Source organism: Vombatus ursinus, unplaced genomic scaffold (assembly GCF_900497805.2).
Source record: "Vombatus ursinus unplaced genomic scaffold, bare-nosed wombat genome assembly UNPS02014799.1, whole genome shotgun sequence".
Taxonomy (NCBI): Eukaryota; Metazoa; Chordata; class Mammalia; order Diprotodontia; family Vombatidae; genus Vombatus; species Vombatus ursinus.
The window spans coordinates 17,937,377-17,954,033 of record NW_020954577.1 but is presented as its reverse complement, the minus strand read 5'-3'; the positions used below and the strand labels follow the sequence as shown (position 1 = coordinate 17,954,033).

Below are 16,657 nucleotides of genomic sequence, written 5' to 3'. Positions count from 1 at the left end.
CCACCTACTTTAACTCTTTCATTTCACAGATGAGGAAACTGAGATGCAATAAGTTTAAGTGACTTGGCCGAGGTCACTCAGAGTGTGTGAAAAAAACAGGTATTTGAACTCAAGTCCTATGACTCCAAAGTTAGGATTCTTTCTACTGTCTACTACAGAAGCTACCTTGGACCCCTGAGGCCCACCTCAGACATATTAGAAAATCTCTATATCTCCTCCCTTGAAACACAACAAACTTCCCCCAGGCTAGTGACTGGCCAACTGTGAAACCAAAATGACCCTGTGTTTTCTCTAAAGTTTAAGTACTTATTTGGTAATAGCTAGTGTTTAGAAGTCCTCTTAGCCCATAGGAATACATGTCTCTATGTGGTGACTGTTGCTTCTCCCTGCTTAGGCTTGTAACTTAATGCACAGGATAAACTTTCTTATGGCTCTTATTTTAAATTTTAATATAATTCTCTGTTATAATGACTGACTTGTCTGAAACCTAGGTTGTCATATAATGACCACTCCTTCTGGTTCTCTACTGTTCAACTTCAGTGACTTTTAGAGGGAAAGTTCTGTATCCAGTCACAATCACTTTAAGCCCTGAGTTAGAGAAATTCCTATCTTTAGACAGGGGTTGGGCTCTCTGACTAATTTAATTTAATTGGCATAGTGGATAGAATGCCAGGTCTGGAGTCAAGGATACCTTAGTTCAAATCCTGCCTCAGACATTTACTAGCTATGTGACCTTGGGCAAGTCACTTAACTTCCTTCAGTCTCAATTTCCTTCTGTAAAATGGAGATAATAATAGTATCTACCTCACAAGGCTGTTGTAAAGATCAAATGAGATAATAATTGTGAAGCACTTAGCACAGGGCCTGGCATATAGTAAGTGACATATAAATATTAGCTATTATTATCATATATTTTTTGGTTATATTTTGGCCTCTTTGTGGTTGAAGAAAAACTCAATTTTGGGGAAATATTTGGGTAACAAAGCAGGAGATTATATTATAGTATACATATGGATAGATAGGAACTAGAAGGGGAAATTGGGGAAAGAGCTGCCTTTTTCTCAGGACTTCTCTCCACTGAGGTCTTGTACTGCCACATACCTCTCGAGCCAATGACCTTCCTCTGTATCTCCAGTCTCCCTCATGGCTCAGCCCTCCCTTTGCTCCTCAGAGGTATGCTGGAAGGCCACGCTGGTTCTAACCTTTCAGATCCAGACTCTCTGAATCCTTTTCCTGAGATAGTTTTCTTTTATACTGATTCCTTAGATTATGGCCAAGTCTCTCCCACAATGGCTTTGATTGTTTCAAGAAGGTGTATAGACTTTGTTCAGTGATTGATTCGATCAAGAAGGCTCTTGCCCAAAGGTAATTAGCCTTAAGTGAGTGGGAAAATCAATCAAGGTCCACCTTGATTTACAGTAATAAAGTATATTTTCTTGCTTGGATAGAAAGCTAAGAACATTCTGGGACTCATGTTCTGGGGGCATTGGGTGCAATTGGGGGCAAAGGGGATGGACCATGACTGAATTAGTTAAAAGACCTGCATTTGGATCTGCCTATTTTTGAGGAAAGGTACGCAATGGAACATGAGATGCAGCCACTAGGTGCTAATGAGAATTTTGAAATCCCTAGTTCAAGGAGGATGGAATTTCCTGCATAACCTCTTCTCTTTATAGACACACCTGCAGAAAGGGAAAGACAGCCCCCTAAATGGGACATCCAATAGAATCAGTCCAGAGTAACAAGAAGACATACAAAACATGTAGAGCTAGTTGAGAAGCGGGCCATACACTTCTTTCCTGCTTAGTTGCTCTGGGTAATATTTTAATTAATGGACACCATGTTTTTTTTCTAGCTGTTTGGAATCAGTGGTGAGGCAAGACATAGAATAACACCATTCTTCCCTCACTTGCCTCTAGCCAGGACAACAGGTCTTAGGAAAGAGTGATTCCCACCAGGTACAGACTGAGAGAGATTTCAATGTATTTATAAGGTAGAACCCCTAGATTCAAAACCGTAGTACCCCAGGAATCAAGAGACAGAGTTGAGACATCTTTTGGTTTATTAATAGAGTCCCATAATTTTTTTTAATGAATTCTTTCTTCATAAAAAAATCACTGTCTTTGTTAACCTTCAGAGCTGAGAGATCCTGTATAGTAGAAGATATTGCTTCACCCTTTGGGAGGATTTGAAGAACAAACAGGCCAGGATGATGGCAGGTGGATCAACTTGCCCTACAGATAGTTAATGTAGCATTAAGACCAAAGTCTTTGGGGCTTTTTCTTGACTTGTCTCTCTTTTTCCCTCCAATGATTTAACCAAAAAAGAGGCTTCTCTCTACTCATATATTCTTCTTTCTTCTCCCTCTTCCCCTTCTCCCTCTTCCCCTTTTCTCTCTCTTCCTCTTTCTCTCACTCTTCCTCTCTTCCATCACTGATTGACTATGAGAGCCACACTCTCTTGGTTCTGCTCCCACTTTTCCCTCTCCCTCACAGCTAAGGAGGCAAACTTTTTGTCCTGTCTCTCTTTCTTTCCACTGTGCTAGAAGAGGAGAAATCTGACTTGATCCTCTATTTTTCTGGATGGGACAAGGAACACGTTTTAGATTTTTCTACCATCTCAGTGACTATTGGCCCCACTGGGCCTAGGAAAGGTATTGATAGGTCATCTTTAGTCATCTTCTTTTCAAGTATTATTGCACGTCATAGTTTTAAGATCATTGTTAGAAATTCTATTTTTACCATTTAGTGACTTTCCTACAATAGATTTGCCTGTTGTTACTGAGCAGGTAATTACCATGTGTTTCTTTTCACCCCTTTGAATCTTTTATATATAAGTCATTTAATAATTAAGATCTAATTTCCCTAACTCCCCCACCAACTTACATAAAAATTCTAGAAGTTCTGAAAAAAAATTTTCCAATTGTTTTCCCCAGAATATTGGAGCACTGTGGCCAGTGTGTGTTTCTTTTGGTGTCTGGTACAGTGGGACATGAAGTAGTGGACATTTCACAGGGGCAGCCTATGAGAACCTTGGATGAAAGCAACTTCTTAGATTAGCATTAAGAGTAGGAAAATAGCCTGGACATTTTAAGTTTAGCTAACATGGTGTTAGTTGCAGTATTTAGGAAGAAAGTCATACTATTAGCCCTTCTCACTTAAGAATCACTGGGCTCATGTTCAATTTAAAACATATTCTTGAGTTTAAATTTGGCATAGATGAAACACTGGGCTGAAAATAGAGATGACTTATGAATCCTACCTTCTTGAGGCCATGCCAAGAGGCATCATGCATGGTCTATGCTCTTGGCTGCTCACAACCTCCAGCTTTCTTCACATTTTGTACTCCCCAGTGTTTATCTCTATTTTGGGATCTACATTCCTAACGAGCCCCATTCTGCATCCTTTGCTTTCATCGTGAGCCAAGAGCATCGCTCAACTTAGCGACAAACGAGCCTGTGCAAGGTAAGATTGCCATGAGGCTCTCGCTATCTTAAGTTCCTTTCAACAACTTGGGCATTTAAGAGTTTGTTTCAAAAGTATACTCTCAATGTCCTATGAGGGCAAGGCCTTTTCTTTTTTTTTTTTTTTTGCTCATTCTTTTCTTTGTATCTTCAGTCACTGTCTTGGTGCCCTTCATACAGTAGGTACTTAATAAGTGCTTGTTGAATTGAATTGAACTTCATTGTTACGCTGTCCATTCATCAGTTTCATGTCTAAATTTTTGAAGCTTTGAGCAGTGAGCATTTAAGCAGTTAAGGCAGTGCCTGAGAACAGACCATATCTTTCTAGATATAACTGTATAACTCCAGCAGTTCAGTCCATAATGCCTCTCCACACCTCCTCATCCTGGGTGATTTCAGCCTTTGACTTTATGTCAATTCCCTTGGCACATTGGCCCACTGTGCTGAGGTCTTCCTTTGTTTCTGTCGATGCCTTGAACATAAAATCATAGTGCCCATGTGGTCCATCCGTTGTTTTACATTCTTGTGACATGAGTGACCCACATCCATTTTTGATGATATCTTTTAAACTACTTAGCATCAGTAAGGGACCACAGGTTGAAGACTAGAAGAGATTTTGAAGATTACTGTGCCCAATCTCCTTATTTTATATATGAGGAAACTGAGTCTCATAGAATATAAGGAAATTGCCTAAGGCCACACAAGTAACAAGCAGAAGAGCCAACATTCAAAACCAGGACCACTGATTTCATTGCCCCTGGACACAAAAAATCCCTAATAATATGCTACACCCAATGTACATTTCTGTGGCTCTGTGGCAAATGCTTTCCTTCTCTCCTTCATTAGAATGTAAGATCCTTGAGATGAGGGGTTGTTTTAGTCATTTTATTTGTATACCCAGCTCCAAGCATAATGCCTGGCACATAGTAAGTATTTAATAAATACTTGTTGATTAAATCTTGATTCTTCCATGAATTGAAGCCATCAAACACTGTAAGAAGAACATCTATGTTAAAATGATGGAGTTTCAGAAAACCAAGAACTATGGAGTCATTGAAAGATCTGAAATCTACATAATTGATTCCACTTGAGTTCCTCCTATTACTTATTCCTGGGATCATATTATAGTACAGTGAAAAGAGATTTCATGTAGGACTTAGGAATTGAGGAACATGGATAACTGGGGAACATGGAGAATGGGGAACATGGAGAACTGGGAAACATGATTAACTTGGGCCAAATCTCTTCAGTACTTTGTGCCCCAATGGTGCATTTGCACAAACAGATAGTTTTTGAGCATAATTGAATTAAAGCACGTACTCATTAGGTAGATGCCCCATCTTTTCTTAGAGGTATTTTGCTGTTTTTGTAAATTTGTTTTTAGAGATTACTTTCTTCAGTTTCACTTGGTTTCTAGTATTGGCAGCAGTATATAGTCATTATAAGACTGTAGACTCCTACTCCATTTCTTTGGCTATTATACCATTACTTCTTTTACACTATTATACTATTTAATAATGTGCTGGTGTTTCAAATACCCACCTTGTAGAGTGTCTTCCTAATTAGTGGAGGACAGTTATTAAATCATGAACTAAAGGACATGAAACAACCTTGGAGCATATGAGAAAGGAAATATGAAAATCTATGGTTCAGTAAATCTTGCAAAGAAAAACTGAATCTAGTGTGGGCAAAGTGGTTCATTATGTGACTACTATGTTAGTTCCCTGAGAACAGGAAATATCTTTTGCCTTTCTTTGTATCCCAACACTTACCACAGTTCCTGATGCATAGTAGGTACCTAAGTCCAGGCTCAGTGATATTCAAGTTCCTGTGTTTGCACATTTTCCTCATTCCAGTGTTTCTTCAATCTCCATGAAATGGGTCAGATTTAAAGCTGAAAGGGAGCAGAGGAGTTATTTAGTTCAATCCCCTTATTTGCCACTTGGAAAAACCGATACCTAGGGAAGGGCAGTGACTTGCCCAAGATCACTTGTCAAAGTCAGGATCTGATGCTCCCTCCAGTGGTACACAGCACCTCATCTTTCCTGCCTCTCTATCCTGGGTGACTCTTGGCCAAGTCCTCCTATAACTCTCCTACATGGGATCATGGTATAAGAGATCTTCCTTGCTTTCTCTTGAAAACTGAACTTAAGAAATAAAACAAGCATTTCCATAACATAGAGGAAAAAAAAGATGATTGCACATGAAACTGCAAAGCTCTTATGTACAACTTGCTATTCCTTTGAAATACATAAGAAAGTTATCATGGAGCTTTCTTTATTTTCCCCTTTTTTTCCCTCCCCCTCCCCAGATTGCTACCATGAAACACAAATATGTGTGTGTATACATACATATATGTGTAAAATCATTCTATACATACTTCTATTTATCAGTTCTGGATTCTTTCTCAGGGTCTTCCTTTATAGGACCTTTGTAGTTAATTTGGATGTTTGTAATAGTCAAAATTAGTTAGTTGCTCAAAATTGTTCTTAAAAGAATATTGCTGTTACTGTATACAATGTTCTCTTGGCTCTGCTCATTTTGCTCTTCATTGTTTCGTTCAAATCTATCCATATTTTTCTAAGATTATTGAGCTCATCATTTCTTAAAGCACAGTAATATTCCACCACAATCATATATCATAACTTGTTCAGGCATTCTCTGGTTGATGGACATCCCTGCAATTTCCAGTTCTTTGCTACCACAAAGAGAACTACTACAAATATTTTAGAACATATAGGCTTTTTTCGTTTTCCACTAATCATCTTGGGAAACAGACCTAGTAATGGTATTGTTGGATCAAAGGGTATAGGCATGTAACAACTCTTTGGGCCTAATTACAGGTTGTTCTCCAAAACAGCTGAATTAGTTCACAATTCCACCAACAATGAATTAGTGTCCCAATTTTTCCACATCCCCCCAACATCTGTCACTTTGCCCTTCAATCATTTTAACCGATCTGATAGGTGTAAAATAATATCTCAATGTCGTTTTAATTTTCATTTCTCTAATCAATAACGATTTCTTTTGTTATTTAGAGGATGCCAGAGGAGCAAAGGGCTAGCCTCCAACTATTTATTCATAACTCTCATCACATAATGAGCCCATCTTCTTTGTCCTTCGTGTGTTTCATGGATGATAATCTTGATTCCCATTCTCCTTTATTATCCCTTATGTGTCAGGCATTGCTACCTCAAAAGACTACTTTGCTGCCCTCTGGGGGAATCATCATTTTCAGTCCTTTAGAGACGAGGGTGGCCCACGAATCATGGTCACCCGACACATCGCTCACTATTGCAAAGTATCATAGGACAACAGAACTACAGAGCTGGAAGGTTCTGGGAAGGCTCTTTCCCCAACCCAGACTTGACCAAGAGCTCCCTCCATAGCAAACCTGACAAGTGGCCACCGACCTTTTGCTGATGACTTCTAATGAGAGGCAACCCAGCACTTCCCAAGACAGCCCATGCCACTTTGGGGTAACTTGGATTATTAGGAATTTTTTTTCTTAAATCAAGACTAAGTTTTCCTTTTTGCTAGTATCCTCCAAGGCTCTGAGTTCTTACCTCTGGGTCTAGATGGAATAGATTTATTCCTTTTTCCACATGTCAACCCTTCAAATATTTGAATGTAGCTTTTGTGTCTCCCCTGAGTCTTGACTTTTCCAAGATAATCTCCCAGTCTTCCTTTGACTTTTCCTCATTTGGCATGAGCTCCAAGCCCCCCAGATCCTGGGGGCTCTCCTCTGGACACTCCTTTATCTATTTCTATTATCTATTTCTACCTATTATCTGTAAGGAAATTGTGGGATTGCCCACTCAGTTTTAGTCCCAGTATGTTTTATGTATAAGGTTACATGGGCCAAAAAGTCAGCCAGTTTTCTACGTAAATGTTCCTGGGGCCAGTCTGATGATTTCAATGAAGATCCATCCCCTCCATGGCCTGCATAGTGTAAAGACCTTTTGACTCTAGAGTTGGCTGAAGGATGTTGAGTTACAGGGATGGGAGGGAAGAGAGAAATGTTCAACACAATTTTAACACATCTTGGAGGAGTTGTTGTGACATCTGGTTTCATTTAATTGCATTACTAATGATAGGCAAGAGATGCTTGATCTTTTAACCTTACAGAGAATTCTGGGCACTACAGACACATATAAAAACACAGTACAACCAAGGAAACAGGGAAACTAGTTAGTACATTGGACTTGGAGTAGAATCACAAAACCAGTTTTTCACTGGAAAGGGGGAAGACAAAAGGCTATTTGTTACACACCCATTTCCAGTAAGCAACAGTAAAGGTGGAGGATGAAGGGAATAAAAATTGCCAAGAAGAGTAATTGAGTCCTGTGATGTTGGGTTAAGATCCAGAAACCATCCAGAACCATGACCTGTTTCTCTCTGCCCTGGGTCTGCCTAGAGAAACCTTAGCCAGAAGCAGACTTCATTTTGTAAGTGCATTATTACCAGGAAAATAATGGGGCTTCAATGGACCCCCAACCAGGAAAGTAGGCACAAGGATTTAGAGGCCAAAGAAAACCATGACTGCACAGATAAACAAATATGAACAAAACAGTTCAGATTTCATTTCTATTTGTATTTTGCTGCTTTAAATCAATGACAAAAGTCAGATTTGGCCTCTTTTCCCAAACCTCCAAAGCACAGGAGGATTTCTTTATTAAGGAAAACAGTAAGTTGACAGAAAGAATCAGAAGTAAAAAAGTAAAAATACAATAAATACACTACATCTTTTAAAAATCCTAATGGCAGATAGATGTAGGACAGCCAGAAATGTTTTTCTTTTCTTTCTTTGTATCTTTCTTTTTCTTCTCTTCTATTTCTGTTTGGGTCATATATTAGTATTTAGCACAATGCCTGTCACCAAATTCAATTCATGTAAAGCTAAGAGGGAGTCCCTGAGAGATCCTGAGGGCAGAGACAGCTTCCAATCAACATCTTCATAGGGACTAGAGCTAGAAAGGACATTCCAGGCCATCATCCATCCATCTAGTCCAACCTATTCATTTTACAAATGGGAAAACTGGGGTCCAGGGAGGTTAAGGATTTGTTCAGGGTCACAACTATTAAGTGTCTGAGGCAAGATTTGAACTCTGATTTTCCTGAGTCCAAGTCCTGTGAGCTATCCACTAAACAACACTGCCCTTCATCTTTGGGTTTGCTGAGTTTCTAAGCTTCTCCATCTTGGGTCTATCCTCTTAATGCATCCTATTCCTGTCCGTATGGACAGCAGATTCTCATCCCTGGGCAAGCAAAGAAGCCCCCACTTTTCCCTTTCCAACCCTTCCCATGGCTCCTCCCTGTCTAGCTCCTCCATGCCCTCCCAGGCTCTGTCCCACTCTGCCTACCCCTTCTACTCTTTCATATTCATGTGCCTTCTTTCATACTCCTGCTCTCTCATTAACAGACTCTCATCTGCAAACTTTACTTCATCCTAGATCCTTCATCACAAACTCCCACCTTCTTCTGACATGCCCAGGACCTGGCTTGGCCCCTCCACATGCTTTCTGAGACTGGCTGCTCTTTCCACAGCCCTATCCACTGGTCAGGGGGAGAAGAGTTCGCCTGCTCCTGAACTCCCATTTCCATTGCCAGACCTACTCTCCTTCAATGATTCTCATTAATCTCTAATCTATCCTCACCTGAAGCACCAAAACCATTTCCCTAAGGCATGAAATTTAACCATGTCATTACCCTGATGAAAAACTATGAGGGACTCCTCACTGCTCGCAGAATACAGGGTACTTACCTTGGCCTGATGTTTAAGACCTTCCACGGTCTAGCTCCCACCTTTCTTCCCAGTTATCCCATATGAATGAACTTCACACTATCTATATTTCCCTAAACTCAACATGTCATCTTCCATTATCTTGTGCACTGTGTGCCCTCCTCTATGCTTGAACATTTTTCCCAGACTCAACTTGGGTGTTACCTTCTCCATGAAGCCTTCCATGATTCCCCCAACTTAAATGCTTCTTTTCTTCCTAAATTCTTAGCATTGAGCACTGCCCCTAAAGTCAGATGAGCTGTCCTGGGAGAATATTGCTTCATCTTCACTGCAGATCTCCAAACAGAGGCTGGATGAGCACTTGGCAGGACTCCATGACCTCTAAGGTTATTTTTTTTTCAATTCATTTATTAAAATTTCTATTTTCTGTTCTGAATCTCCCTCCTGCTCACCCTTCTCCCACCCATTGAGAAGGCAAACAATATGATGCCTGCCATTCATATGAAATCATGCAAAACATTAGTCATGTAATGAAATTTTTTTAAAAAGCAAGAAAAATAAAGTGAAAGAAAATCTTCTCCATTGTACACTCAAAACCTATAAGTTCTCTCTTTGGAAATGAAAAGAATTTTTCATCATAAGTCCTTCGGAATTGTTGTGGATCATTATATTGATTGGAGGAGCTAAGTCATTCACAACTGATCATCATTACAATATTGCTGTAACTGTATACACTGTTCTCCTGGTTCTGCTCCCTTCACTTTGTATCAGGTCATGTAAGTCTTCCCAGGTTTTTCTGGAACCATCCTACTCATCATTTCTTATAGCACAATCATGTTCCATCACAATCATATGCCATAGCTTGTTCAGCCATTCCCCAGTTGATGAGCATCCCCTTGATTTCCAATTCCTTGCCACCACAAAAAGAGCTGCTACAAATATTTTTGTAGATATGGTTCCTTTTCCTTTTTCTTTGATCTCTTTGGAATGTAGACCTAGTAGTGGTATTTCTGGTTCAAAGGGTATGCCCAATGTGATAGTCCTATGGGCATAGTTCCAAATTATTCTCCCGAATGGTTGGATCAGTTCTCTATTTCACCAACAGTGCATTAATGTCCCAGTTTTTCCACATTCCCTCCAGCATTTGTCTTCTTTTTTCTGTCATGTTAACCAATCTGATAGGTGTGATATGGTGCCTCAGAGTTGATTTAATTTGTATTTCTCTAATAAATAGTATTTTAGAGCATTTTTTAAATGTACTTATTGATAGTTTTGATCTGTTTTTCTTAAAATGGCTGTTCATATACTTTGATCATTTATCAATTTGGAAATACCTTTTATTTTTATAATCAGTTCCCTACATATTTGAGAAATTAGACCTTTATCAAAGAACTTTGCTATAAATTTTTACCTTCCAGTTTTCTGCTTTCCTTCTAACTTTGGCAGCATTTGTTTTGTTTGTGCAAAACACCTTTTAATTTCACGAAATCAAAGTTATCCATTTTGCCTGCTGTGATCCTCTCTGTCTCTTAGTCATAAGCTCTTCTCTTAGCCATATATTTTGCAGGTCATTTTAAATGTGCTCCCCTAATTTGCTTATGCTATCACCCTTTATGACTAAATCATGGACCCATTTTGAGCTTGAAATATGGTGTGAGATATTGGTCCATGCCTAATTTCTGCCAGATTTCTTCTCGGTTTTCCCAGCAGATTTTGTTGACTAGTGAGTTGTTTCCCCTAAAGCTTGGATCTTAGGGTTTATTGCACACTAGATTAATGCTTTCTAATTTAGGTATTCTGTAAACTGGGGGATTCCTCAAAGTTACTCACAACATTTTTTCCTGTATCCTATCCACTGTGGGATCTCTATGTCATTTTCTACTTACCTGTTCTTATGTCCAAGTCCCTCCCCCCATCAGATGGATTGTTCCCCAAGGCCAGAGTCAGTTGCATTTTTCACATTTGTGATATATTCTAGTGCTGGCTTGAAGATAATATGACCCTAATAAATAGTTGTTTCACTGACTTGAAAATTAGTGAGAACTGTTTTGTTTTGTTTTTTTTTTTTAACAAATTCACCACCACCCAGTTTGGGTCAGCAGGGCCCCATTCAAGGGCATGGCTGCCCTCGTTTCGGGGTCGACTGATGGACCTTTAAGGAACTCACCTCCTGGGAAGTTTGAGGCCAGAAGCACATTCCTCTGAACAGCCTGAAGGATCCTAGGCCATAGGAAAGCTAGACAGGACCCCCAATGTGATCTTATCTGAGTCATTTTAGAGGTCAAAGAAGGGATTTGCCCAAGGTCACAGGGGCAAATATATGCATTTGCACTTTGGTGCTCTTGGCTCCAAGATCAAGGCTCTCAATGTCAACTCGTCATCCTTCAAGGGGGTTTTGAGTTTGAGAAATAGTAAGAAGCATTGGTCGGGACAGCTAGGTGACTCAGAGGATAGCAGTGCCAGCCTTGGAGTCAGGAAGACCTGAGTTCAAATCTGGCCTCAGACACTTACTAGCTGTATGACACTGGGCAAGTCATTTCACTCTGTTTGCCTCAGTTTCCTCACATGTAAAATGAGCTGGAAAAGGAAATGGACAACCACTCCAGCATCTCTGCCAAGAAAAACCCAAATGGGGTCATGGAGAATGGACATGACTGAAAACAAGGGAAGAACTACAAGAATCATTGTACACTAAGACCGAGGGATAAGGAGACTGATGAGGATGGCATTCCTGCTTCTTCCAAGCGAAGTCCTAGGAGGTAGTGGTACTGATCTTCTCATGAGATTTGGGCTTTTAGGGAAGGTCCAGAGTTCCAAAGAGATTCCAGCAGAGGCAGTTTCAGGTGCTCCCCTTCCACCCCTGTCCATGTTCCCTTGGATCTAGAAAGTCTCTCCTAGAAAGTCTCTCCTGTTTGCCTTTGCAGCAGAACTGCTTAACAAAGGCTGCTGGGATGGAACTTGGTGTTTGTTAACAAACTCAGTGGTGTGGCAGGACAGCCACATTAAACCTGGGTCATTCATTCTAAATCTCACCAGGGCCCAGGGAAGGGACAGAGACAGGGCCCCACTGTAGGGGCCTAAGGACTCTTGGCAAAGTATGCCTCTAGGCTCCTTATCAGCAGGATGGCTCAAATTCTCAACTGCTGCTGCCCAGGAGGACAGATAGCAGGGGAGGATGAGGCAAAGGCCAATATCAACAGCTTTGTAGATGGGCCTTTAGGCATGAGGCATCACATCCTCAGGTGTGCAGCTCAGGGCTGGGCCACACTCAAGGGACTGAGAAACTCCAGTCTGGAGAATTCACTGCATTTGGCAGCCATCAGTTCACCGATCAGCCCCTTACAGATTCACTGACTGCCTTGCTGCTCAAGGCTTTTAGCTTCTAGAAAATAAAGGCAGTGCTGAACAGAGCCTTTGGAGAGCCCTCAAAGAATGCAGGCCTCCTCCCAGAACGCCCCAAGAGACAACACCCCTGAGATGACCCATCTGCACTGGCTTAGCCTCTAGAACCTCAGCCATCACTTGCCTGTTTGGCCATAGGGAGCTCTCCCATCCCTTCCCTGATGACAGGGGCTGGATTTGTAATTCCCTTTCCTGTGACCTTGCTCATTGTGGCTGCCATGACAATGGCCTGGGCATGGGAACCAGACAAAGGCTTGCTGACTGTCCACTCTCAGCTGGCCCTCCTCCTTTACAGACGCAGCCAACATTCAGGCCACCTGCTGAGGGGCAGGCTCAGACTGTCCTCTCCACCACCAAACACCGAAGGGCGGGCCGTGCCACAGGGGCATCTGTGGCTTCCCTCTTTAGAATCAGAATAGGTCTTTATGTGACATGCCATCATTCTTCAGCCTTGGGCTCAAGGGACTGAAATCTATTCCAAATGAGTCTCTCTCCAGACCAGAGTAAATGAGGCTTTCTCCTTTCCTACAGTCGAGTGTCAATTGTCCACATAAATGGGGGCCCTCAGGGATGACATAAGATCCATAACTCATCAGCCAGCCAGCCAGCTAGCTCTGTGTCAGCTGGCTTGTGGGTCGGCAGGGTAAACATCCTTTCCAAGAAGAGCCGGTATGATGTATTTTTTCAATCAGACACACATCTCCCTATCCGTGGATAAAACAGGAGGAAAGCAAAAGGGATGAACACCAACCATTCTCATTTGGGAGGTATCCCCAGGGCCAGGGGTATCAGCTGGAGATGTGCTGGGGATGCCCTTTTGATACCCCAGGTGTGGCCAGCTCATTCCAAGGGCAATGGGCCCCCTGAGGTGATGCTGCAGAAGAAGAGAATGTCCACTAGACAGCCGGCCTTCCTTCCCTCGGCTGTGATCTTTGCCACAAGACCAAAAACGTGGCCAGGACCCCGGGGGCACACATCATGGTGGCCATGCTGACTCAGATGTCCTTGGTTATGAATGTTTTGGGGACAGTGAGAGCAAGCCCGGAGGACAGAGAGAAGCAAACACGGGGAGGAAGAACTCTCTGTGTCCAGTGGCCATCGTCCCACCTCCTGACTGGGTCCTTGGATTCCCTTCCAGTTCTCTAACTAGGCCAAGATGACTTAGTGCTGAAGACACTGGATCCAGCCTATGCAAGTGGGGCAGTGGGCCAGGGTCCTGGGTTCCTTCAGCCTGATTTTCCCTGCATTCACATCTCTTTTCTGGAGTCCCAGCATGTGAGAACTCTTAGGCAGTCCCACAGCTAGCTCGCGACCCCTGGCTCCAGCCTGGGCCTCACACCGGGCTCTCTAGTGCCATAGGCCCCAGATTGGCATGGGTTCTTCGTATCAAGCCGACCCCAAGAGGTGGGGCCATCTTTCTGCTGTGCTGCCTGTTCTCCACTCCCTCCTGACCTTCAGCTTTGAGAAGTCACCAAATCAACAGTCCTTTCCTGGGAAGGATGGCTGCCTATGACTTATTAGCCACCCTCCTGCATGAATTCATTGAGCTAAAGAGGGTCCTCTGGTCACTGAAACCCTAACGGCCCTGGGTGTGCTCTCTCCTATTAGAATGTCATCTCCTTGAGGACAAGGATTAGTCTGCTTTGGGATTTGTATTCCCGGTTCTTAGCCCCCTGCCTGGTATAGAGTAAGCACTTAAGAAATGCTCCTTCCTTCCTTCCTTCCTTCCTTCCTTCCTTCCTTCCTTCCTTCCTTCCTTCCTTCCTTCCTTCTTTTCTTCCTTCTTTTTTCCCTCCCTCCCATCTTTCCTTCCTTCCTTCCTTCCTTCCTCTCTCCCTCCTTCCCTTCCTTCTTCACAACTAAGCACAGTCTATTTTACTTATGGAAGAGGGTGCTCAGACATGGTAATACAGAGTTTATGGAGAAGAGAAGATAGTACTTCACTTGGAGTCAAATCCTCCATAGCTGTGAGCCCTTGGGCAAAGCATCTCACTTCTTGGAACTTTAGGTTTCCTCATCTGGAAAATGGCGATCATCATAGTACCTGCCTCACATGGTGGTTCTGAAGATCAAATAAGATTGTAAACATAAATCCACATTTATAATCTCATTTGACCTTCAGAACTATCCTGTGACCAAGGTTCTCTCTCTCTCTCTCCCCTACATCTCCATATCTATATCTATGCAATATACACATATGTACACATATACATATTTATTGCTCAGCAAACCTTAAAATGCCATAGAAATGATAGCCATTATTACATTATTCTTTATAAGCTATAATAGGCTACAAGAAATATCAGATAGGGTTAATGATTCATTAGGATCTTATCTGTCCCCTGGCAAACATTTCATTTCATTGCCTTCAGATGTGATGGCCTCCCAAAGGGACAAAATTTTGACTTCTTCATTGAAGCTCCCTCCCCTCTGCCACACAGCCCCTCTGGCTTGGATTTCCTAGTTATTCTCTTGGCAAGGTGGTTGGATTTGGAATTAGGAGAGCTGGATTCAGATCCTGAATCTATCACTTATTTCCTGTGTGAACTTGGGCAAATCACTTAAGCTCTCTGAGCCTCATTTTCCTTATCTGTAAAATAAAGCCATTGTATAGACCCTCTCTAAGGTCTATACCCAACTCCAAGCCTGTCATGCCATGAATTTGGACCCTCCTACTAATGACTGGTGCGACATTGAGAAATTCATTTCCCTTCTGTGGGTCTCAGTTTCCTCTGTTGCAAAATGAGGTGGGTGGGTGGACCAATAAGCCTTCAGTCTGTGCTTCTCTGACCTGCCCCATTTTCTGTTTAGGAGTCAGGCTGTCTAGGGGCTTTGGAACCAGTTTTCTCAATCAGCCCGAGGTAGGGTTATGACCACTGTCCTTGTTGGTCCAAAAGATTGGTTTAGTTTGGCATTTCTCACTTCTGTGACTCAAATGGCAAATAAATGCTAAAAACCAGTCTGTTTGCCCCTCCCCCAGGGGAGCACACCGTCGCCCTTCCCCTCTCTGCAAGGAGCCTCATAAGGAAGCCTTCCCCCACACCGAGCAGCTGCACTCAGCTCAGGCCAGGGAGCAGTTCTTCATGGCCCCCATGAGTTAGGCATGTCGCTGAGCCCCAGACACAGCAAAAGGCAAAGCCGGTCATCCCTCAAGGAGGGCACTGTCTAAGGGGCAGACAACATGCAACCACCACGTACAAGCAAGATACAGGCAGTGGCAGTGGATGGAAGGCACTAGCATGGGGGAGGGGGATGGGGGCTGCTCTAATTAGAGGCAGCAGGAAACCTGGCCCTTCCATGGGACGATGCAGAAGGGGATGGGCTCCTATCCAATCAACCCCCCCCCCCCCCCCCCCCCCGCCCCCCCCCCCCCAAACCCCCCCCCCCCGGAGGGTCACCCCCCCCCTGTGGTCTGGCACCTGGGACTTTCGCTCCCCCTCCTTCTGATCGGCTCATTCCTTCCTCTGTCTGTGCTTTAAGGAAAGTATCCAGGCCATCCCTGACGTCCCCTCTCTGAGCTCCACTCCTGGCTCCCTGGACTTTCTCTGCCATTCTACCAGCCTTCCCCTGCTTTCCACCAATGGAATGCGGTCTCCTGGAGGGCAGAGACTGTCTTTGTGCTGGTGTCATTGTCCCCAGCTGGGCATGCAGTAAGTGCTTAATAGATGAGTATTGCTTTGACTTGTTGAGAAGCACCAAGGATCACAAATGCAATAATGTGGGGCCATTGAGGCTCCCGGCATACATCCCTCTGCATGTGGGTCCTGAGGGCCTCATGGCCTTGGGCCCCTACCTAAGCTGCTATTTGTAGTCAGGGTTTGGCAGAAGGGTACATGAACTGGGGGCTCTGTTTCAAAGCTGTGAACAACAGAGAAGGATCTATAGGTTTTGTTGTTTAAATGGGAGTAAAGCCTTGGCTATCCAGAAAACTCAGCTGGAGAAGACATGATTTTGTTGCCATTTTTCAGTTGCATCTGAGTCCCTGTGACCTCATTTGGGGTTTTCTTGGCAGAGATACTGGAGAGGTTTGCCATTTCCTCCTCCAGCTC

The 16,657-nt window shown here is 42.9% G+C and overlaps 1 protein-coding gene across 1 annotated transcript in view; it reads left to right on the top strand.

Annotated features, from left to right (window-relative positions):
- LOC114050310 (cell division control protein 42 homolog) overlaps positions 1-16,657 on the top strand; it is a 44,347-nt gene that overhangs the window by 18,679 nt on the left and 9,011 nt on the right. The window contains exons 2-3 of the mRNA XM_027871927.1: positions 15,589-15,694; positions 16,127-16,258. Coding sequence (XP_027727728.1) covers positions 15,589-15,694; positions 16,127-16,258 — 238 coding nt within the window. The remainder of the gene's footprint in view (positions 1-15,588; positions 15,695-16,126; positions 16,259-16,657) is intronic.